At 41.9% G+C, this 22,772-nt stretch overlaps 2 protein-coding genes across 4 annotated transcripts in view; one reads left to right on the top strand and one right to left on the bottom strand.

Annotated features, from left to right (window-relative positions):
• Positions 1-18,556, top strand: part of ube2e1 (ubiquitin-conjugating enzyme E2E 1) — a 106,269-nt gene extending 87,713 nt beyond the window's left edge. For all 3 annotated transcript variants that reach the window (XM_008295657.1, XM_008295658.1, XM_008295659.1), the window contains exons 4-6: positions 14,739-14,871; positions 15,427-15,574; positions 17,926-18,556. In XM_008295657.1, the coding sequence (XP_008293879.1) occupies positions 14,739-14,871; positions 15,427-15,574; positions 17,926-18,023 (379 nt within the window). In that variant the 3' untranslated portion in view covers positions 18,024-18,556. The remainder of the gene's footprint in view (positions 1-14,738; positions 14,872-15,426; positions 15,575-17,925) is intronic.
• A 1,075-nt stretch (positions 18,557-19,631) lies between these two features.
• nkiras1 (NFKB inhibitor interacting Ras-like 1) lies at positions 19,632-22,005 on the bottom strand. Its single transcript, XM_008295655.1, has 4 exons — positions 21,927-22,005; positions 21,558-21,658; positions 21,076-21,317; positions 19,632-20,166 (listed from the first exon to the last, which is right to left on the bottom strand). Exons 2-4 carry the CDS (start codon positions 21,649-21,651, stop codon positions 19,924-19,926), a joined length of 579 nt encoding a protein of 192 aa, XP_008293877.1. The 5' UTR covers positions 21,652-21,658; positions 21,927-22,005; the 3' UTR covers positions 19,632-19,923.
• Positions 22,006-22,772: the final 767 nt, after the last annotated feature.

Genomic DNA, 22,772 nt, shown 5'->3' with positions numbered 1-22,772 from the left:
GTAGAAAAGCCTGAATGGCCACAATTCAGAAGTCAACATCTGCAGTGTGCGTTTTGCATTAGCTTCTGCTCTCCTGGATGATGATGAGGATTCTGCATTTCAGGCGTCGCTCTGCTTATTCAGTGGCGCCCAGATTTAAGAGACATTGTTCTCACCTGGCCAAATGAAGGAAAGAAGGACAGAGTTGAGATGAATGGCTCCAAACATGCATGGTGTAGCTGCTCCCCGACTGATTTATCCCTCTGTTCCCCAGCAGCACAGAGAAAAGCCTCATCTCTTCATCTGGTCTGGTTCCACTGTATAGAAACACCCTCTATTCAGCACCACGTGCAGAAAGGCCATTTTTAGTGTTCCTTCTGCTTCATTTATCCAGCACACAATCTGCTCATTAGGGTATGAATGGAGTCGAGCAGCGACGCCTTGCAGATGCTGTTTAATGGATTACACGTAGATGAGTCGGTTTGGTTGTCGTCTCGTTTCTCTCAAGGTAGTTTCAGGCCTCCTCGCTCTTAAAAACGGACACTGACTGATGAAGAGAAGACTTCTTCTGACTGGTTTCCATTATCATCGGTGCCTCTCTTGTAACAAAGTTTGTTTTATGAGCACTATAAGGCAACGTCTTTCATCTGTCATTTATCAAAATCTAATTACACTCCACACTGGGAGTGCTGTGCAGGTCCCCTTTTCTCTTTCTACAGCCTCGTTGCCACTGAAGTGTGAAGTGCAGACATCACAGGCCTGCTCCACCCCCTCCCCACCACCCGGCCTGTGTTGCTTTCATTCACCATGTTTTATTCCTTTTTCCTCTCCACCAGCTATTTTATTTATTGCTTGCTTCCTGACTCTCACTTTATTCTCTCTATCTTTCACGCTGCCTTCTGTCCTCCTGCGTTCTCATTCACCGTATCTCCTGTTGAGATGTTGCCGGCGGGTGTCAGACGGATTCCTGACATTCCAGGTCCAGGCTCATGACAGCTGAGGAAAGTCAGAAGCTGTGTACAGTAAGGTGATTAGTGCTGAGTAGGTTTGGAAAGATATGCTTTCATAAAGGCCCCTATTGATATTTTTAGCTGGAACAATTTCAAATCACTTTATCTTTACGTGCTTTGTTCCGTTTTGGTCGCTGCTGATCGTATATCTGAGCGACCAGCCAGCGCCCGGTGTGAGCCGTCTGAGCTGCACATGATCCGTAGCCGATATCAGAGGCGCTCTCTCGCCACACACCTCTGCAGTGTGTTACCAGCTTGCATGTTTGAGACTGCTGAGGTTTTCTGAACAGCTTCTTCACAGCTTTAAAAAGCCTCGTCCCTGGAGAGGAAGTGGCTGGCCTGTACACTGCTGTTACCACGGAAAGCCCTGAAAGCTGAACGCTGAGCTCTGAGCTGCTGCTGCTGCTGCTGCACAGATGGAAGTTTGAAGAAGTTCCTCTTCTGTGTGCCAGGCTTTAGTCAGGCAGCAGAGGAAGGTAGACGCTTCCTTTTATCTAACCTGTCAGCAACAAGTACGGCTGAGATTTGAACTGCAGCACTTAGTTTAGACCGACGTGTGCACGGCTCTGTTCTGAAAGCTGGCGTGAAATCTCTGATCAGATTTGTAATCTTGATGCGTTTTTTTTTTCCCTCATATAGTCTTGTATGGCAGCCCTTGTACAGAGAGCTTTAATTTTACAACTTGAATTGATTCTTTTGTTACTTGAAAATAAAGACCTGGTTATTTAAGTTTATGAATTCCTAATTATTCCCAGGATGATTCCTTGAAATAACTGTGATCTGGCAACAACTACAGGTAAAATAAAGTCAGTGTTCAGTTGGTGTACTTCAAGTTAATTGCTTCCAAACCGACCGTTACTTAGTCTGGTTTGTTTGTTGGCAAGTCGTGTCCAGACAAGAAAGCAAAGTACCATGCAAATATTAAAAAATGTAAAATAAAGGTGAACAGATAAATAGAAAGATTTAAAGTTCCACCACTGTTTAGTCAAGTTTTTCCTGTTGTACCTGCAGTTAGTTTCACATTCATATGTGAAAGGAGAAGCTCACCTTAACTCTGTTTTTCCACATGGAGACACCAGCAAGATTCTGTGACATCATGCATAGCAATGGTCCAATAAGCACCTTCCACCAGTGTGACGAGGGAACCTGAAGTCTGCAGGTTGCACACGCTGAGAGGGAAGTCAGAGGCTTCTTCTAGTTAAATATTTGATACGAACAATGTTTGCATATTCAAAGAATCTGGATTCTCCTGTGAGGGAGGAGGGCGCTGGATGTCGTTGTAACTTATGTTTGTCCTTCTCTGTTGTTGTCAACACTAAGGATGCAGTGAAGTTGGATAAAACCAAGCAGCTCCACATGGTGGGTGGTCGATTGACCTGTACAGTGTGACAAGTTGCAGATTCTGACTGCAGGGAGGCTGATTGAAGCATGAAATGTGACTTTACACATTACACAAGATCCATAAAGATGGTAAAGTCTGTGCAGCTTTCAAGGCCGGCCCTGTAGACACGCTAGAGCTGGCGCACTGTCAAATGTTGTAGGTGGAAATCGCTGTAGAATTGCGATTTCAGAGACATAAACAGACTCATGACAGTAACTGTTTGGACCACAGGACGTACAAAACACGTCTCTCAGGCTGAACTAAATACTAAAAGTTTTGAAGCACGTATACATACGGTTGTAAACTCAGCAAAGCTAACGGTCAGTTCATGGTTTCCGTGTGTGTCCAAGAGTCTGCCTGAGATAAATGTTGTTGTTTGCTCCAGTCTGCGAGGGTCCGTGCTGACCCCTCTGTATATCTGCATGAAGGTCAGGATTTGAGTCCTTATGAAGTGTCCACACAGCAAACACACCAACTGCTCATGCACTAGAAAAATACACTAGACATTCATTTTGCATGACCTCCAGCATCCTGCTTGCAGTTTCCACAATATTAACAACCTCATCCAAACTGCTTCACACTCCAGACTGTCAGTTTATGAAAATGTTAAAACTCAAATCAGACGATGCCTCATCAGGTGTAACCGTCATGGCTGAAAGAGAGGGTTTCATTTATCCCATGTAGAGTTAAGGTAGGGCTGCACCTTAACTTTATTTTTTATTTATTTAATCTGATGATTGTTTGTTAGCTTCTTATTGAAGTGACAATTTTATCCATCCATCATCTATACACCGCTTAATCCTCACTGGGGTCGCCGGGGGCTGGAGTCTATCCCAGCTGACTCAGGGTGAAGGCAGGTTCACCTGTACAGGTAACCAGTCCATCGCAGGGCTACACTTAGAGACAGACAACCTTCTTACTGCGAGGCAACAGTGCGAACCAACTGCGTCACCTTGCAGCGACAAATTTATCAACTATTCAAAAATTAAAAATAAAAAACTTTATATATATTATATACACACAAATTGTCCCAATAATATTTCAGTATTTTATTCAGTCCTCATCTTATTTCCACGTCACTCTGTGGTGAGCTGTTAATTAATGATATTGTTAGATCCTGTTTGTCTGATCAGAAGAGCCCTGGGCCTCAACAGAACATATTGATTCATTTAACTTCCTGTCATAGCAAGTTTTTACTGAAGTTCTTGACTTAAAACTTAAAATGGTGATCACATGGGTTCACTTCATAACTGCAGTAATGTGCAGTTAAGATGACCGCTGGCAAATGTGTTCATGCAGCAGTGTGGAGGCAAAGAGACTCTTGACTTGGCTGCTAATTTAAACATAGTGTAAAACATAACGTGTGATGATGTCGACACTTTGGATAAGTTCCTGTAACAGCAGCGGTGCAGTAAAGATTTTGTTCATGGGGGCAATAAAGCAACACATTGAAAATAATTTTGTCGTGACTTCTAGTAACAGAACACTTTTGGTGTTTTAATAATCCTAACAGCCTCTGTCATGCTTGACTGGTAACAAATGGTACACGTACCTGGTGTAATCAGACATGGTCAAGCTTCTAGAGCACCACGTTGTTGGTCTGCATCTGAACACTTGCACACTTTAAATAATATCTTGTTGTACAAGGAGGATCAATGCTTTGACCAGGCGCAGGCGTTTGTTTCATGCATCTGTCATCAGTGATGACGTTACATCTCTGAGTCACTCCTGCTGCAGTCACTCGCTGCCATTTAACGGGTTTTTGTTTTTCATGAGAATTGCTCATCCAAATTACTTCAGACATAACTCTGCTCTTCTACAGGTTCCAGTAACACACCCAGCAAGTGGAAAGCAGATTAAATATATCGCTGTCCAACACACACACACACACACACACACACACACACACATAGAGAGAGGTTTCTTGATTGGATTTATTAGTGAGATTCCCCGTCCTTAGTCCTGTTGTTGTTAAATAGTCACAGACACAGTTTTTTCTTTTTGACTTTTTCAGACAGACACAGTAAACAATGCAGCTCTTCTTCGTTCAGGAGGTCAGCATCATGTTTTCTAGAGCACATGTGCTGAATGTGTCACATACCCCCGACTTCGGTATGTATCGAAACGCATGCAAGTCAGTTGTTTTGAATTCAGGTCCACAGCAGTTGGTCGACACCAAACAGAAACCGCAAACTGCCCTCGACTAGACAGTCACAGAAGCTGGTCTCTCCTTAAATATAATATTTAGTGTCAAATGACTTTGAAGCTAAAAGCAGTTGCTGGTAAATTAACAGAAAACACTGACTTTAAAAAGGTTTTACGTGTTCCTCAAATAAAAAATATATTTGATGAAAACTCAGGTACCAGGACTATGCAGACATTTCAACCAACATCGAGCCATCGTGAGGCTCTGGCAGTGTTTTGCACAACCCCTTAACATTCCTTGCTGCAGCAGCATCAGGACAGGATTCCCAGATGTATTCGAGAAGTGCCAAACTCTCACTGGGAGGTTATTGTGAAACGTGCTGTGCACATTCATTGTCACATTGAATAAATCAGAGTTTGATGAGCCCATGACTTTTCCTCTGGTTCCCCCCTCAGGACAGATGTTACATTGCTGTCATCGTTCTTTGCTGCTGATGGTCCAAGAATAGACATTTTTCTCAGTTTATTTGGGCTTTTCGGAGCCGTTCAGCAGGAGGAGAAAGGTGGAGATTGATTGAAAGCTTGTTGCTGTGTTTTTAGTGTTTTTGAAGGCTCCATGATCTTCTGTCTCTGTGTGGTGGCTCTGTGATGGACTGAGTGAACTCTACCTTTTGTCCATCGTCAGCTGGATGGATAGATGGATGGTTATTGCTAAATAGGAGCTAAATGCACATTTGTCATTTTCTGCTCTGCTCCCTGCCACTAACCACAAGCTGAAGCCAAGTGTAGAGTTGTGTTTGGTGGGGCTGGCCCTGAGTCAAATGTCAATCAATCAATCAATCAAATTTTATTTATATAGCGCTTTTCATGTGCAACAACAACAACGCAAAGTGCTTTACAACATTTAAAAACAACAAAGCATTTAAAAACATTACAACATCTAAAAACATTACAGCATTTAAAAAATAAAGTAAACCCGTCCCTCCCACCCTCCATGCATACACATACACATACAACAAATGCAGTCGCGCACACACACACACACACTCACCACGAGACTAAAAGAGGCATGGCATGGCACTGAGGGATTGTGGGAAACGCTACCATTGGGGCCGTCCACACCAGGAGGAGTTGCAGACCATGACTACTGGTCGGATGTGATGGGAGCTTAAGGCTGGTCTCCAAAAGTGAATAAATGTTCTAGAAGATGAAAAAGGTTTAGAAATACTATTGCAGTGTATGTTTTTCATTTCTCTCTCTCTCCACTATTAGACCAAGTTTCTCATTATTATCAGGATATGGATTTCCTCCATCTTACCCCGTAATGAATGCAGTCTTTAAGATGGAAATCTGACTCTCCTTTTCAGTAGAGGAATGCTATCATGTGATATTCATCCTGCGCTGTCCCCATAAAGCACTGAAAGAACATCTACAGGCTGATTGCCATTGTATTAAATTGGCGGGGTGGGAGGGGGCGGGCACGTGGTGCTGCTGCATGGAGTCTCCTCGGCACTCAAGAGAAGTGGAGTCATTATATTGTCTCAGTCAGGCAGCTTATTACAGTGTTTCTCCTTGTCATCACAATACCATTGCAAGCAGACAGCGGTGATTGAAAATGAAGCCCAGTGTGTGCTGATGACAGTGTGTATATTAGGGTCTCATACTCACACCGCTCACAGTTCTGGAGGAAAAAGCATGGAGGGAAAAAAAAGCACTGATTTAAATGGGAGCAGTGATAATAAAAGTGTGCTCAGTACAGAGGAAGGACTATTAGGAGAGGGGACGGATGCATTTTGATCTTCCGCGGTCATTAGTGGGGCTTTGAGGCTGGAATTAAAATACAGTTTTGCTAAGAAGCCAGCGTAGAGGATGTTTGGTTAAAACTGTAATAAATAAATGTGTAATAAATTGAAAAACAATTTCTCTGCAGTGATAATGACAATGAGTGCTTTAATTCGATTGGTGCAGTCTTGGCAGCTGTTTGAATAGTTGGTTACATCACTTCAGTTCCCACAACCTACTGCTGTGATTTTGGGAGACGGCTGCTGATGCATTATCCTGAAATAGTTACCGCTGCTGGCTCGGCAGTCACATCAGGTAAACATCCTAACCTAGTTTCTTCTCTTGTCTTATGTAGTTGTCTTGGTTCTTGTCAAAGTCAAACCATGTAGAAAACAAAAGGTGTTTGGTCAACATTTGGTATTCTAAATTATATTCATTTTACATTTCTTCATAAGCTGAATGATTGTATTGTGCATGTTGGGTTTTAATAGTGTGTAACTGCTTGTGATCAGTTTGTTGACACTACTGTAGTTCTCTGTGGCTGATGGGAGGTGAGATTGTTGGCAAAAATGTTTTCTCATCTGAAGCTCAGAATGACCAGATTGTCACATGGATGTTTTTCACTCAGACATATGTTCTTACATTTGGAACACCGTGACAGTCGGTGTGACTCTATCACTGCTTCTCCACCAGATATCTTCTGCCTTTAAAGTGGGTTCTGTTTAGAACTGTAGGGTGCTACTCAGAACAGCCATGACTCTGTAGCAGGTCTGTGATGTCAACAAACAAGACATGGCCGCTGAGCAAGTTGTCACAGTTTGTGGTTCAGATCCTCCTGTTTTGGAGCTTCAGTCATTTTCCTTGTGGTAGAAAACTGGAAGTGCCTGTGACTCTATAAGCTGCTCCTTGGGGTGCAGGAAGAATCAGCTGATAGTTCTGTGATCCTACACTGATTCTCCAACACTCAACGTCATCCATTTCCATTTCCCTGCCTCTGCACCTACAGCAGCTGAGGCTGGAGGTGTTCTACCTTCAAGTTGTCCATCTCATTGTCATTAACGCAGTATCTATCAAACACCTTGAGGAGATGTTTACTTGGGCTGAAGGATGAACTGATTAAAGGTCACTGTGAGCTCACAAAACATGTTTTTGGCCTGAACGCGACTCATAAACACGATATCAGAGGACATTTTAAAATAATTTATTCAGTATTTTCGCATTAGTTCCATTAAACTTAACAAAGAATGAATTAGAATTGACTCTATCCTCAAAAAGCTGAGTTTTGGCAATAGTTTAGTAGCTAAATAGCACAAAAATGTCCCACAAATGAATGAAATGATGACGTGCTGGTGATTTATATGAAAAAGGTGACATCATAATTATCTCGACACCATCACTAAGGAACAGACGGGTAGACGGACGTAAACTGTAAATATTCTGGCTGATGGAGGAATACAGCTGTCAGTGATTCAAGTTTGTAATCTAAGTCCATTAATAATAATAATGTTGACGACACTGAAGAGGTTCATCTTCAGAAAGCACCATGATGGAGGAACATTTTGGATTCATGACTTACAGTTAGCTTTACTAGACGAGTAGTGGAGTAGAATTAAGATTTTCAAAAGATGTTTTACAAAAAAAGTGAAAGAGCCTAATTTCGTTTTGGGTTTTTTTTATTTCTTTGGCATCTTCACCTCTTTTTTTTTTCTTTGGACACTGGAAAGAGAGAATAATGACGTGCAGCAAAGGTCCCTGGATGGAGGCCACTGAGTTACGTGGCTCTCTGTAAGCAAACAGCTGCCAGGAAACACCTCAAGCACCTGTTTCTGTCCAGCTGCTGTTTGTTGATGTGAATTTGTGCAGAATAAAATCTCCTTTTCATTAATATCATTGTTATTATATTTTGTTTTTATTGAAAAAAACAAAAGGCATATTGAGGCTTTAACACCTCCATGTTTGAGGTCATTGTGGCTGCTGCAGATTAATTCATTCGGCTAAAGGAACATTTTCTCCTCTGCTGTGCTGCAGGAGTCGGTTTTGGGTGAACCGCTGTGTGCCTGTTTGAAAGGTTAAAGGCTTGGAAAAAAACAAAACAGCCAAAATGTCAGCTCTCTTCTTGCAGTTGGTGTGTACACAGAGGTCACGGAAGAAGCCCCCGCTGATATTGAAGTGAATGACAACAGTGATAGCATGGCATATTACTGGCTCACACAAAGCACTGGGTGGCCTTTGTGTGCGTCGGGGGCAGGCGGGGAGGAAGCCCAGGCTCTCTCTGTGGCTCGTCTGTGAATGTGAGACGCCTCTGTTGTCGGGCGAAAGAAACCTCAGTCTGGTTGATTCAGTGGGAAATGGTACAATATCTATTCTTGGCACAGCTGCGGGTCCTGACTGAGGTCTTGTGGTGTGACCAGTGACACATATATTAGCAGTCCCATCCCAGGTCAAGGCTCCCCTGCAGGAATGCTGGGAACACAGAGTCATTGAGCTGCATTCCTCCAGCAGACGGGCTGCATTTTTTATACTGGGGGTGCGTTTTCCTGCTTAGTTTCACATCTGGATAGGGCGCTCTGGCTGTTGGGGAAAAAACCCAACCAGATGTGACCTATCTGGATTTGTGGTCAGTATTTTGACTATCTTCAAAGAAATATACCAAGATTTCCCACATGTTCTATGTTACATGTTGTAATACAGAAACTCATACGCTGGTGGCACCAAGTTTCACAGATGAAGACAAATGTGGTGCTTGTTGTCCCAGAAATGTTTTAAAGTCCTTCACTGTGGAGCAGATCTCAGATCATAGACAGATAGTCAGACAGGAAACCTGCCAAAGCACTAAATTAAACTGCACAATAAGGATTTATAAGTAGTCTTTTTTTTAATATGAGTTCGGTGAAAGGTATCTTCTCTTTAGTGATGTGCTGTCGTATTGAATTTGACTCCTCGCTCAGCTCCTTCTCTGGCCAGGCGAGTGCCCTCTTGACACCAAACGCTGGTGGGAAGATGAACTGCTTTTCAGGCAGTGCCAGAGTCCTGCAGAGGTCGTGCTGCACGCTGTTACCAGCAGCTCCAAAGTTTTGTGGTTAAAGTTTGTTGAGGCTGTTACAAACACTGTGTTGCAGCTGCAGCACATTCACATAGTTTCCACAGAGCATCTGGTTCTTTTGTTTATTAAATCTCAGCAGAGGAAACCAATCATGTTCAAACACAGATTTCTCTTTTTAGCTTCCCTTCCTGTCTCACCTGTCTCACCTGTCTCCTGCGTCTCCACTGTTGTCTTGTGGCTGCAGCGCTGCTACATGAGCTTAAAGCGATGAAAGACTTGGTAGCACATTTCAACTTCCAAGTTACTAATTGTTACCTCTACATGGAAAACAGTCCGTGAGTATTTAGTTCCTTTTATAACTTTATCTCAGTTTTCCAAAGAGCTGGAGCTCTGTCATATATCATCATGTCATTTATTCGTTTTCTGCTGGATTATTCTTTTTAATGTATTTTAAAATATCTTTATGATTGCTCCACATTACATTGTTGTCATCTACGGCTTTCAGACAGTTCAGGCAGACAGGATTAAATCTAAGAGTGGCACAGAAACCCTTCTGACGTTACCACAGACAGATGTTTCTGCAGCCCACCTGTCGACCTGTTAGCTGTGAGACGATGTCAGTTTTCATGTTCCATCTTTGTGTTGTTTAAATCGTCCCTCTGTGTTTAACAGCATCTGCTCTGTTACCACCAGAATGCACCCCAGTGTTTTGTTGTGTTCTTTTAAAATATTTCCATTGTTCACATATTTGAGCAAATGTCTGCAAAGCAATGTCCTGCAGGGATTATAAAGTCATTCTGTCTCTAATATCGTAGGAGTTCCTTTTTTTCCCTAGTTAGGGATGCCAGTGATTAATTGATGACATAGCATTTATAATTTAACCCTGTGAAGTAGTTTCTGGATCATTTTTGCTCTTGTCACAGTTTTCCTCACTGTGGGCTCAGTTTTCACTGCATTATAAAGTTTTGCACCTTTATGGAAACGGCACGACTGGCAAGAAGTAGAGATAACTCAGAAATGTTCCCTGTGCAGCATGACACAGTTATAATGCCATAAATCATCCAAAAGCCCCATGCCATATGTACAGAATGTGTCCCAATGTCTACAGGTGTGACCAATACTGGGAAAAAATGGTGGTTCTACATGCCGCAGATATTTTACTATTTGCATTTTTACAGCCTCTACAAACCCGCTGTGTGTCACACGACTCTGCACATTTACTCTAGAAAGATATTTCACCATGCTGAATGCATCCTTCAACATCGTGCTCCTCTGTGTGCTGTTTCTGAGCCAGTCTGCATTTATTTTGTAGCTCCAGTATGTTTTCTGTTGCTCTCAGTCCTCTGATTTGTTTGCATACTCGCCTCCTCTCTGCTCTGTGTGACAGTTATGGCTCCTGAGCTGCACTGAGGAGATAAAAGGGATTTAAATAAGATATCACAACTTTAAACTTCGATTTGGTTAATTTTCCTGACAGAACTGCATACCACACGATTTGTTTAAGGATCTGATAAATGGTGTTATTTCATCATTTTCTTTGCCCTGTGATAGACTGGTTACCTGTCCAGGTGAACCTGCCTTCACCCTGAGTCAGCTGGGATAGACTCCAGCCCCCCCGCGACCCTACTGAGGATTTAGCAATGTATAGATAATGGATGGGATGGATTATTTTCTTTCAGATAACATGCCTTTCTAACCAGCTGATGGATTTCAGTGTTTAGAGGTTTAATTGATTTCAGAGATATGGCCAGTGATACAGGAGATGAGAGATAACGTACAGAAAATGTGTTTTAGATTTGCTGGGCTCATCTTTTCTTTTAAAACTAACCCTTGATGTGGAGTGTAAGGACAAATCAACAAAGGTAGGAACCAGCGGTACATTTAGTGCTGCCACATGTATGTGTGGAGACGAGTGAGAAACCACGTATCTGTGCTCCGTGTAATGATCTGTAACAGCACACAGTCCGACCTCAGACAGCAAATAGTCTGTTTGAACAAAACTTAAATCAACTTCAGAGTTTCTCCTCACAATCCTAATATTCCACAAGTTTTTATTTCCCTCCTTTTTGATCGTGTTAGCTGTTGTGTATCAGCACAGTGTTGGCCTGGAGCACTGGAGCGAGCGTTGTAATGTGGTTTACAACCAGACGCTGTGCTGAAGCTGTGTTATGTGGAGGAAAATGTGCTGTACGTGGCTCCAAACAACGCCTCGAATGAGCAGACTTGTCAGTGTTTTGTAGTTTTTATTTAGTCGTAAAGACAATGAAACTGAAACCGACCAGTATTACAGGAGTTTAACACCTCATATTATTGTGCATATTTAATGTGTATTTTTTGGTTTCCTGTTCTCATTTCCCATCAGCAGAGCCACTGATGTTCACACCTGCAGCTTTGTGGGCCTTTGCTATGTACGTGTGTTTTTGAATCCAGCTGAAACACTTATTTTCAGTGTCTTGTTGCCACTTTTAAGAAACCCTCCACAGCTTTCTTCTTAAAGCGTGTTTAGCTCTCATGAGACTCGTGGTAGTCGAGGCTGGATTACCAACCAGGCAAAGTAGGCAACTGCCCCAGGGCCCCGGTGCTCCATGCGAGCATAACCTTGTGATTATTTGAATAATTGGAAATGGGTGTGGAAGTTCCTGTAAAACACCAACATGAACCTTTGGGTAACAGCTACATTATCTGCTCCTCTTGGGGCCTTGTTCAGTGCAGGGCCTGCAGGTAACGTCTCATTTTAAAGCCTTTTGTGCTGACGTGATGCTTATCCCTAAATAATTTTGTGCTTAATCAAGTTGTCACAAACCAGTTACTAACAAACACACATGGCTGCTCTAAATAGATGGTTTTCAGCAGTGATTCTTATATCCTGGTTAATTCTGAATTTCTTTAACAGACAGAAACATGTTTGATAACCGTTTTGATAATTGATTCATCATTTGTTTGTTTTAAACAAATTGACAAACCAGTCAGTTTCCAGCTACTCTGATGTGAGGATTTTAATCAAATATGAGAGTAAACTGAGTTACACTGAGCAGCCAAACTGCTGGAGACTGAAAGGCTTTCAGCTGCTCAGACTGTAGCCGTGTAATTCTACGGTAGCCATCAATCTGTGCAGAGGGTCAGATTCCTGGCTGTGATAATCATTTCTGTGCATTCTGTGTGTTTTTTAGTGTTGTGATAAAGAGCAGACAGAGCGGAGCGTCTGCAGCACAAAGTGAGATTATTGCCTGACATGCAGCTCTCCTGTTGTTACTCAGAACAGAGCTATTTATTACAGCGGCAGGGTGCAGAGTTACCGCTTATGTGCTCCAAATCCGATTTGTGCGCTGAATTATTGTTGGAATTGCTGCGTCTGAATAATGGATCATTTTGTGTTTGTTTATTTAAAACATTCAAAGAGTTGTGTGTGGATGCAGCACACTGGGCTTTGTGTGCACAAGTTTTTCAGTGAAACTCGTCTTTCCTCTTTATCCCACAAACATGCTTTAAGAGCCCTACTTATCATTTCAGAATGAAATGGCAAACCGTGGAGTGTGTTTTGTAGCGCTTCGTCAGGCAGTCAATTATGTGAAAACATCTCCAGCATTAAACGCTACCAGAAGCTGCTGTTGACTTACTGTGTTGCTGCTGCTGTAGAATCAAGGCTCTTGAGAAGCGGCTGCAGTCATCAGCTCTGCTGCTCTTCAGCTTTATCTCTGCAGGCAAATGAAGTTCCTTTTATCGCTTCCCACTCTGTTGGCATAATGACTCACACAGGCCATTGCTCTTTATTGTTTTAATGAATTACCAATAATATGACATGGGATAGATGTTTGGAAGGTTTTCTGACTGCAGCACATTAGAGGGGTAATTATAGAGACACGGGGCGTCTGCAAGTCTTCACAAGGCTTCATATTTCAGCACCCTGCATTAAAAGTCTTACAGTTTGTTTATGAAGGTTTGAATATTTAAAACAGTTAATTAAGACGTTGTTTCACTCATTGACCCAACATACATACCCCGGGGTGTAAAGCAAGTACATTTACTCAAGTACTGCACATTGTCTTGACTTGAGTATTTCCATTTTATGCGACTTCATCCTTCCACTCAGCTACATCTCAGAGGAAGGATGGTACTTTCTGCTCCGCTACGTTTATCTGACAGCTTCAGTTAAGATGAAGATTTTAAGTTAAAGTTTAAACCAACAGTTTTCTGTTTTGTGTCTTCTTACAAAAGCTGACTCACGTGTTGTTAACAGCTCCACCAAACAGTGGTTTTTCCCTCTTAACTTCTCACATGAGTGCAATAAATGTTCCAATGATCGAGTATCTCATCAGTGACGAGAGAAATAGTCCAAAACTAAAACAGATTTGCGGGTCAGAACTTTGTTTCCTTCTTTCCTGCCCCACTAGTATGACTAGTATTGTTGGTATTGATTAGCAAAGCAAAGGCAGTAATGTTAAATCATTTAGTTGTCTAACTACGCACATCTGTAGTTGTTTGCAGCTGTTTTTTTGTGTTTTTTTGTGTTGTTGTGCTGGTTTTCAGTCTCCAGACCTTCATGTTGAGGCGTTAGAAATACTGCAGTCATGATCTCACTCATAAATTGACGCAAGGGAATTGCTGAAAACCTGAAAACCACAATTATGGGGCATCTTTTAAAATGATTTAGTATTTATCTATACTGCCATTGGTCCTGTTAATTTTTTCCCCTTCAAAATTCCACAAATACAAATATTTTTGCACCATTGTGCTATTTCCAAATATTCCACCAGAGATAGCGGTACATCTGTTGGTTTGATATAATGTAGGAGAGAGATATATCCTCACCTTGTAGAAGACAGACAGCTGCTCTTCTCATAAAGACGCTACACAGCGTAACAGAAACCTCTGATTTCACATGTATGATACGATTTAAATGCCATGTCAGTATTACTACTTCATCAAACATGAAAGTGATTGGAGATGCACTGGTTGTTGTCTCAAATACTTCATCTCAGAGTTTTTACCAGTGCTGAGTGGTTCTTGAGTAGAACTCATTGGGGTCATCTGTTTAATCCAAGGTGATGCGACGCCAGAACCAATAGAACTCACAGTCAGTCATGATTGATATGCAAATTTCAGTGGGCAGCTGGAGAAGACTGTACAAGAGATTTCTGTTCTTGTGAGGCAGCAGAAGATGAAAATGAAATGTTGGCATCCTAAGATTTTCAAAGGCAGACCATGAGGGAAGCTAAAAAAAATAAAGCAAAGCTCAGTTGAAGGTTTGGTCAGAGTGAGACTCGTGGTCTTGTTTGCAGGAGGCTACATTAGTCCAGATGGAGCATTTGACTGAAAAGGGTTTACAATAAAGCCTTTGCCTGCTTTGCCTCTGTGGCATTAAAATGTGACTCAGCGTTTCTTTTCTGTGTCCTGACAGCGCTGGTCCTAAAGGAGACAACATCTATGAGTGGAGGTCGACCATCCTGGGCCCTCCAGGATCCGTGTATGAGGGGGGCGTGTTCTTCCTGGACATCGCCTTCACACCAGACTACCCCTTCAAACCACCAAAGGTACAACTAATTCTGAATACTTGCTATTCAACAAAACCTTCTCTACAAAGACTTGCAAAGAAATCCTGCACTGATGGCTTTATTTTAGAGCTGTCATTCTCATGTGTTCCACCAGAGGGCACCGTTGGCCTGTGGAAAGCAGCTTGTTTCCCTGCCCACACAAACATGTGGGATTTATGGAGGAGCTGCTTTCACAACATGTAGAAATTCACTGTGGCCTCATGTCCCTAATATACCGCTGAATATGTGACATGAGGGCTTTTTAAAATCATTTGCCAACACTTGCCCTCATTTCAGCATTCGGTGTGTTTTCGGTGAGGGCCACATTCTCCTTTGTGATTTTTTCAGATTAAACAAGGATGTTAATTTCTAATTCATGAAACTGAAAATGCTGCTCAATCAGTTAGATGTTAAAACTGAAACTTATATATGAAGGAGTAAAAGTGTTTTGTTTTTTCATTGAGATTTTTCAGTGGAGTTAGACACATATAGCAGAGGATAAAATGTGTTAAATGTGTGGGTTCTGGGCTTCTGTTCTCCGTTCTGCGTGTCAAGGTGACGTTCCGTACGAGGATCTACCACTGCAACATCAACAGTCAGGGCGTGATCTGCCTGGACATCCTGAAGGACAACTGGAGTCCTGCTCTGACCATTTCCAAGGTCCTCCTGTCCATCTGCTCCCTGCTCACCGACTGCAACCCTGGTGAGAGCTGCAACACACACACACACACACACACACACACACACACACACACACACACACACACACACACACACACACAAGCCTGATTAGACCCACTGACTCCACACCAGCTCCTGTGATATTTAACCCTCTAAACCACAAACTGGTTCTGGGTGCTTTTTTGCTGCTGTCACATTTTTTCCTCACTGTGACTCATTTTTCACTGCAACATAAAGTCCTGCACCTCTGCTGAGATAACACAACCACGGCTGGAAGTAGAGCTGCTACACATCAAGTTGTATTTCCTCGATTATTTATTTTACATAAATGTAAAGTAACTGGAATCAACATGTGCAATATTTTCCAAGTGCCTACAGGTGTTACTAAAACTGGAACAAGTGGTGACTCTGTGCAGTACAGATATTTTCCTACTAACATTTTAAATGTGTTTCCACACTTTTCTCCTGTTTGCTCTTTAAAGCCTGTAGTTCTGCCCAAAGGTCTTTGAAAATCTGATATTTCTTTCAGTTTCTACAGTTTTTGACTTTTTTTTTCCCAGCATACCTTTCCAACCTGCCGGGAGATGTGTGGGTTCAGAGGGTTATAGATATATTTTTGGCAGTGTTGATAATTTAGCGATTTTCTTCGACCCTTTTAGAGCCTAGCTCTATTTCTGAAGGAGGATTGCTTTCCTCAGTCACAGTGCTTTGATGTGGAAGCATCAGCAGCCAGACAGACGTGTGAACAGTGGATGACCTGCAGAGGCCTCGCAGCTGCAGTGTTTGGATTCTCCCACAGGAGAAATTAATGCCACATTTAGATTGTCATTGATAAAATGCAGCTAATCACAGCTAATGTGCAATGTTTTTTTTTCTTATGTAAGTAAGCTAGGTACGGTATCATGTGATAAATGATGATGTCATCCAGAGACTTTTTGAGCAGGTTTAGCTCATCTCTGTTGAAGTTCGCTGACAGCGTCCAGCGTTCAGCTTGCTTGAGGATCAGGATTAAGTAAACATTTAGATTCTTTTATAATTCAGATCTGCTGCAGTATTTTGGTTCAGTACAAGTCAGCAGGATTCTGAGGTTTGTGAGGGAACTGTGGTAACATGTAGTTAATAGCACATGTGATCCTTTAATTTAAGTTTCTGTTTCCCTTCATCATCTTTCAACATGAATCACTTTGTAAATTTACACAGATACTGTCCAGTTAGTTGTATTTGATTAGAAATCAGAGGCTGCTGTGGGGTAGGACCATCCAGGATACACAGCATGAGATATAAAACAGTATGAAACCAGTGAGAAGGTTATGGTTGGGTTATGGCAAGACTAGGTTTTTTAAATTATTGTACAAGTACCTTTGTAAGGTAATCTCACCGGACTAGACACGTGCAGACACTCATGTGTGGTTATGTTGTTTTTAAAAAAGATTTCTCTGTTGATATTTGATAAAGAAAATTGATATGAAACCTAAACCTGCATTTGATCCATGTGTCGCCTCGCTGATGCTGAGCTGCAGCAGCAGAGAGTAATGACAGAGAAGAGAAAACACACAAAATGAAATTAGTGTAATTGTAACAGTAGATTTTTATCAGTATTAGTTGAGGAAGATAAAATCTAGTGTGTCGAGTGCAGAGGTTAGAATAAAACTAGAAGATGGAAAAAAACACATGGAATGTAAACAACAGCTACAGCTGATCATAGATGTAATGATTATTAAAGGTTATTGAAGAAAATATGTCCTAAAACCATAGAAAAAAAAGGTTTGTCATTATAACAAGACATATAGGAACATGTCGTGGTTTCTGCTGCTTACAAAGAAAAAAATGTTCCTTTGGTAAAAGTGTGTGAGTATATGCAGTAAATTAAAAGTCCAGTGTGAGGGTCACATGTTCTGTCATTACAATTGTTAGTTATATTATTGTGTAAACGTTCATTTTAAAGCTGTAGCTGGAGTTTGACCTCATTTTGAACTGCACGTAATGATTAATTTGACAACATTATTATTAATAAGCATTAAACTGCTGATTATTTCATTAACAAATCAATGATCTTGCTTCCAAATAATAAGAAATGCCGTCAGAATTACCCGGAGCCCAAAGTGACACCTACCTTCACAACGTCTGCTTTCTCCCACCAGCAGTCCAAATCCTAAATCAATCTCCCTAGAGAACCAGTATAACTTTGCAATGTGAAGTCTACGAAAAAAGACAGAACTCACGAATTGGGCCAGCGGAGGAAACACTAATGAGCATGTGCAGTGCGCAAAACTGGAAACTTGAAATGATTTTGGCTCGTGCACGGACAGCATCGAGTCCAGACTATGAGATACAGATCCAGAATGACTGATCTCCTGTTTTGTGTGTTGACAGCTGACCCTCTGGTCGGAAGCATCGCCACACAGTACACAACAAACAGACCTGAACACGACAGGATAGCCAAACAGTGGACCAAACGCTACGCCACATAATCACCTGAGCCGCTGGTTGGACGACCTGGGGAATGTGGGGGTGGGGGAGGGGTGGTGTCAACTGGGGTGAGGGGATGAAGGGGGAGGTGGGGCAGGTGGGGCAGGTAGAGGGGCGGGTGGATTTTTATCTTGGAATTGAAGTCTTAACTCCTTACATTTTGTTGTTTATTGTATTTTATTTTTTTTTTTAAGTTATCTCCAGCCCGACTATAATCAGATCTGGCAATAACGCATTTAGTGTTTTCTCTTTGAAGTTTTAGCCTGTGCTTGAAGATGGACATTAATACTAAACCGCTAGATGAAATGTGTCACAGCATGATTCCCAGTCGATGATGTCAGTGTAAATTCTCACGTATTAAAAGTTCCAGTTGGTGTTTGCTTCCCCCTCCAAACTCCTGCTCTTTGACAAAGGTGTTTCACACATGTAGACATGTTTAGATATGGATGGATATTGGTTGTGATTTGTGTTCTGTACCGATGAAAAGCTGTTCTGTTTCTCCCTTAAAGAATTAAACATGACCAACTGAAGCGCTCCACGGTGTTCAATCATTTCAGAGTCTTTAATATGAAGAGGCTACATTTTATTCAGTGCATCGTACGACGGCTACAGAGCAGAGAATAATTTACGGGTAGCATAATTACCTCGCTACCTCTGTTCTACTAGCAGCACATTTAAGGTTATTACTCTTGAAACATTTACGACACAGAAAACAGCGCGGATCATCCTTCACCCTGTCACCATTTTCACAAGTCAAGGAATGTGGCTCATTAAAGTGACAAAAATAAATTAGTTAAAAAATAAATATTTCCTCTCAACACATTTCTACTGTTAGAAAGGCTGACACAAACACAGCTTTAACTAGCAGTCCTACTGAATTATACAGGCTGGACGACACACAGGAGTGCAACTAACGCCACACAGACATTATGAAATCATACATCACAAGTGAAGGCAGTACCATGAATGTTATTGCTGCCAGGCCATACTTGATATATGAGATGGACTGGACGAAGGCTGGAGGACAAACGGTTGCTCCGCTCATGTCAGATGGGAAATAACAGCACAGGTTGAAGCTTCAGATTCCTGAAATCTGTAACCAATAAATCCTGAAATGTAAACCGATGCAGGACAGTATAGTATTAAAGTAAGACTGAGCTTGGAAAAAATGAAACCTTAACTTTTTGGAATGATAGATTTTAAGAGGATGCAATCGTGGACATTAACTGTAAATCAAGAAGATGTGTGTTTGGGTTTTCTCAGATCTTTGGTGCTACATGTTTGTCACTGCTACATTTTCACAGATGCTTTTTTCCATGCAAAACGATGAATCCCAAACAGATCTTTTCACATGACTCTGCAGAGGTTTGGAGTTCTGATCTGTAGCAGACACTGCATTGTAAATAAAGATTAGCTCATGAACGCATCCCAATTTTTCTCAGATGTGAATTTTTGGAAGAAAAAAAAAGGATCACTGTCCCAGAGTGAGAAGAGACGATCAATATGTTGATGTCATGCTTGTGTGTTATGTGCAGATCTTGTGGCAGTACTTCATTAGCCTATATTAGCATAAAGACTTGAAGCAGTGGGGAACAGAACAAAGTTCTGAGTTTGCCCAACAGCACCTCTACAATTTACTACTGTCATGTCTGGTATCACATATCGAACTCTCACAAAGTAAGAAAGCTAAAGTGTTTGCCAAAATATTGAACCAGTCCACAAGATTTATGGTAGGACTGAATATAAGTGAAGGAATGTGTGTAAAATGGTCACATGTACATCGATGCAACAAAAACCGTGTTCTCAAAATGAAGTCCATGTAGTCCAGCTGGTTGTTCCCACGTGAGGTGAATGCAGCTCATTGTTACCAGGAGCAGGAAGGAGTGGATGTGGAGTGGAGCTTCAGATGTCGTTGGATGTGGTGCCTTTGTTTTTGCGTCCAGGCAGAGGGAAGGCAGACTTGCTCTGAGGCTGTGTCAGGCGGCTGGTCAGCTGGGTGAAGGGTTCGATTAGAGAGTTGCGTTCAGTGACGCTCACCTCCCACAGCTTCACCTTTTCACCACGAGCCCACTGCTGCGCTGCATCCTGGTCCACCTGCCGACGCTCCCGCAGGTCGGTTTTATTCCCGAGCACTATGACCGTCACCTGTGAACACGGACACAGCAGAACACAGAATTATGCTCAGTCCTGCATGTAGAAGACAAGGTAAAACATTAATATTGGGAATAAACATTGCCTTGCTTTTCAACCAGTCTGTCCTTGTTGTTGGCTGAAAGTCCTGTATTTAGTACTGATGAAACTCATATTTCCATATAAATTGCACAAATTCCAGTTTTTTTTTTTTTTCAGGAATAAAGAACAGTCCAAGTTCTTCGCCTCATACATCATTTTAAAAGTGAGTGGATAATGTCAAAAATTTTTGGAATTCAAGAACATTCATACATTTAACCAGTATGGCTATCACAAGATCATGCGTCATATTTTTCTTTTTTTTTATTATGTAATTCCATATGTGTTATATTATAGTTTGATTTCTAATTTTGCTTTACACTGCAGAAAATGACAGAAATAAAGAACAAAACTGAATGAGAATGTATTTCAGTATTGGTGTGGATTTGGTATCAGCTGACACGTGAAGCTGAAAGCTGATGTGCAGACCGATGATGTTGGATGTGCAGGGCCTCTTTTCAGGATGATATGTTGCTGCTAGATGTGAAATGCTATATTGGAGGCTTCTTTTAAGTCAAGCTTTACTCAAAGTATGAACTGCAGGACTACAGTGAGATGCATTTTTGTACTGGTGTAAGACATCTGCATAAATCTAGTGTCTGAGGGGGACACTGAGCTCCAGCAAACATGCAGCATGTTATTATTACTACAGTCAGGGGGACTCCTGTTCTCTTTTCTGAAGATGACTGTATAGTTGTGCAGTTAGAAGTAAACAACTAAAGCATAGTGGCTGTTATAAATGTTTTATAAAGTGTTTGCCAATATAATAAGACAGCTGTGCAAACTTCTCTGCAAGGTTTCCTGAAGCAAACATACCAGCCTCACCTCTTTTTTATCTCTGGACTTGTCTATTTCCTTCTTCAGAAGGTCCACCCTTTTGAAAGACTCCATGCTGTCCACACTGTAAACCAGGACGAAGCCGTCGGCCACTGAGTAGTAGTGCTTGGGGAGGTCTTGTCCATCATGAAGTCCTTTGGTGTCGTAGAGCCTCAGCTGTTCCTTCACACCTCGGTCCGTTTCCACTGAGGCCACATACACGTCCTCCTGCGTCTCACTGGACTCTGAGCCTGGAAAGTACAGAAAATAGGCGTTCAGCCAACCAGGAACATGGCAGTAAAACAAGATAAGGGCAGGATTGTTACCTGATATCATGTGACCAGTATCATAAAGTAAGAACATTTCCCATTCAATTAATCTCAGACCAGAAGAAACAAGCTTTGTTTTGAAAAGGAAGAGCTTTACAATTTCTCACCCTGACATAAAACACAGTTATGAAGCTGGACTCCTTGTAATCCTACAGTTCTTACCTACGGTGTGATTTCCGTACAGCAGCTGCTCCAGAATGGCAGTTTTTCCAACTGCAGCCTGGCCACACACCACAACTTTACAACCTTTTCCCATGTCTATCCTGTAATGCATGAAGGCAAAATGTCACACTGCTTACAGTCTCACCCAGAACATGTTAATCAGGCTTTACTGGCAGTAACACAGACAAGAGTTTCAAAGCTACCAGTCCTGACCGCTAGCTCGCTATGACAGCGTTTTGTTATTTAGCCTCTATCGCTAGCAAGCTAACAGCTTAGCAGCGATAACTCATTCTGCAGCATGTAAACACGCTAGTACCAGCCAGTAACACACTTTGTTAGGCAACCGTTCATTTTAAGAAGCTGACTCACTTGAAAAACCAGCCGTCTGTCAAGTGTGTAAATGCAGAATCACAGCCGGAGCATCCATTCTGGTCCGCTGCGCCAAGACGGGACTTATCTTCTCACAGCGCATGCGCGATTCCTGGAGCTCCTAAGTACCGAAACCATACCCTCATGAGAACCAAAGCAAAAAGTGTCTCACGTTTTCTGTTTTTGTGTGATTTCCTGTCTATTTGGGCCTAAAAGAAAGAAAGAAAGAAAAAGAAACACCTTACAATTTAGCTGCAAGGTGGAGCAGTTGGTAGAACTGTTGCCTCGCAGCAAGAAGGTCGCCAGTTCGCGAATCTTTCTGCGTGGAGTCTCCATGTTCTCCCCGTGCAGCGTGGGTTCTCTCCGGGTTCTCCGGCTTCCTCCCACAGTCCAGAAACATGCTGAGGTTAATTGGTGATTGTAAATTGTCCGTAGGTGTGAATGTGAGTGTGCTTGGTTGTCTGTCTCTAAGTGTAGCCCTGTGATAGACTGGTTACCTGTCCAGGTGAACCTGCCTTCACCCTGAGTCAGCTGGGATAGACTCCAGCCCCCCCGCGACCCTCGTGAGTGATTAAGTGGTGTGTAGATAATGGATGGATATTTTTAAATTTAATTTCATGCATGTACACCGTAGAGGACAACAGGATGCTATCTATGTAAAGATGGAACTGAATTTAGAAAATGACAAAAAGGGGCAAATTATATCTGTAGAGTGACATCACCCAGGAACAAATTCAACTTTTAAAAAAAAAAATCAATCCTTTATCACTCTTCTGTTACTTGTTGCTTGCAAGGACAAAATGTCTGTAATAATACATTACAATGTAAAACATGTATTCAGTTCAA

The sequence above is a fragment of the Stegastes partitus genome, unplaced genomic scaffold (assembly GCF_000690725.1).
Source record: "Stegastes partitus isolate 25-593 unplaced genomic scaffold, Stegastes_partitus-1.0.2 Scaffold1064, whole genome shotgun sequence".
Lineage (NCBI taxonomy): Eukaryota > Metazoa > Chordata > Actinopteri > Pomacentridae > Stegastes > Stegastes partitus.
Note: the sequence above shows the minus strand (reverse complement) of the source record. Positions and strands in the feature narration are given on the sequence as shown.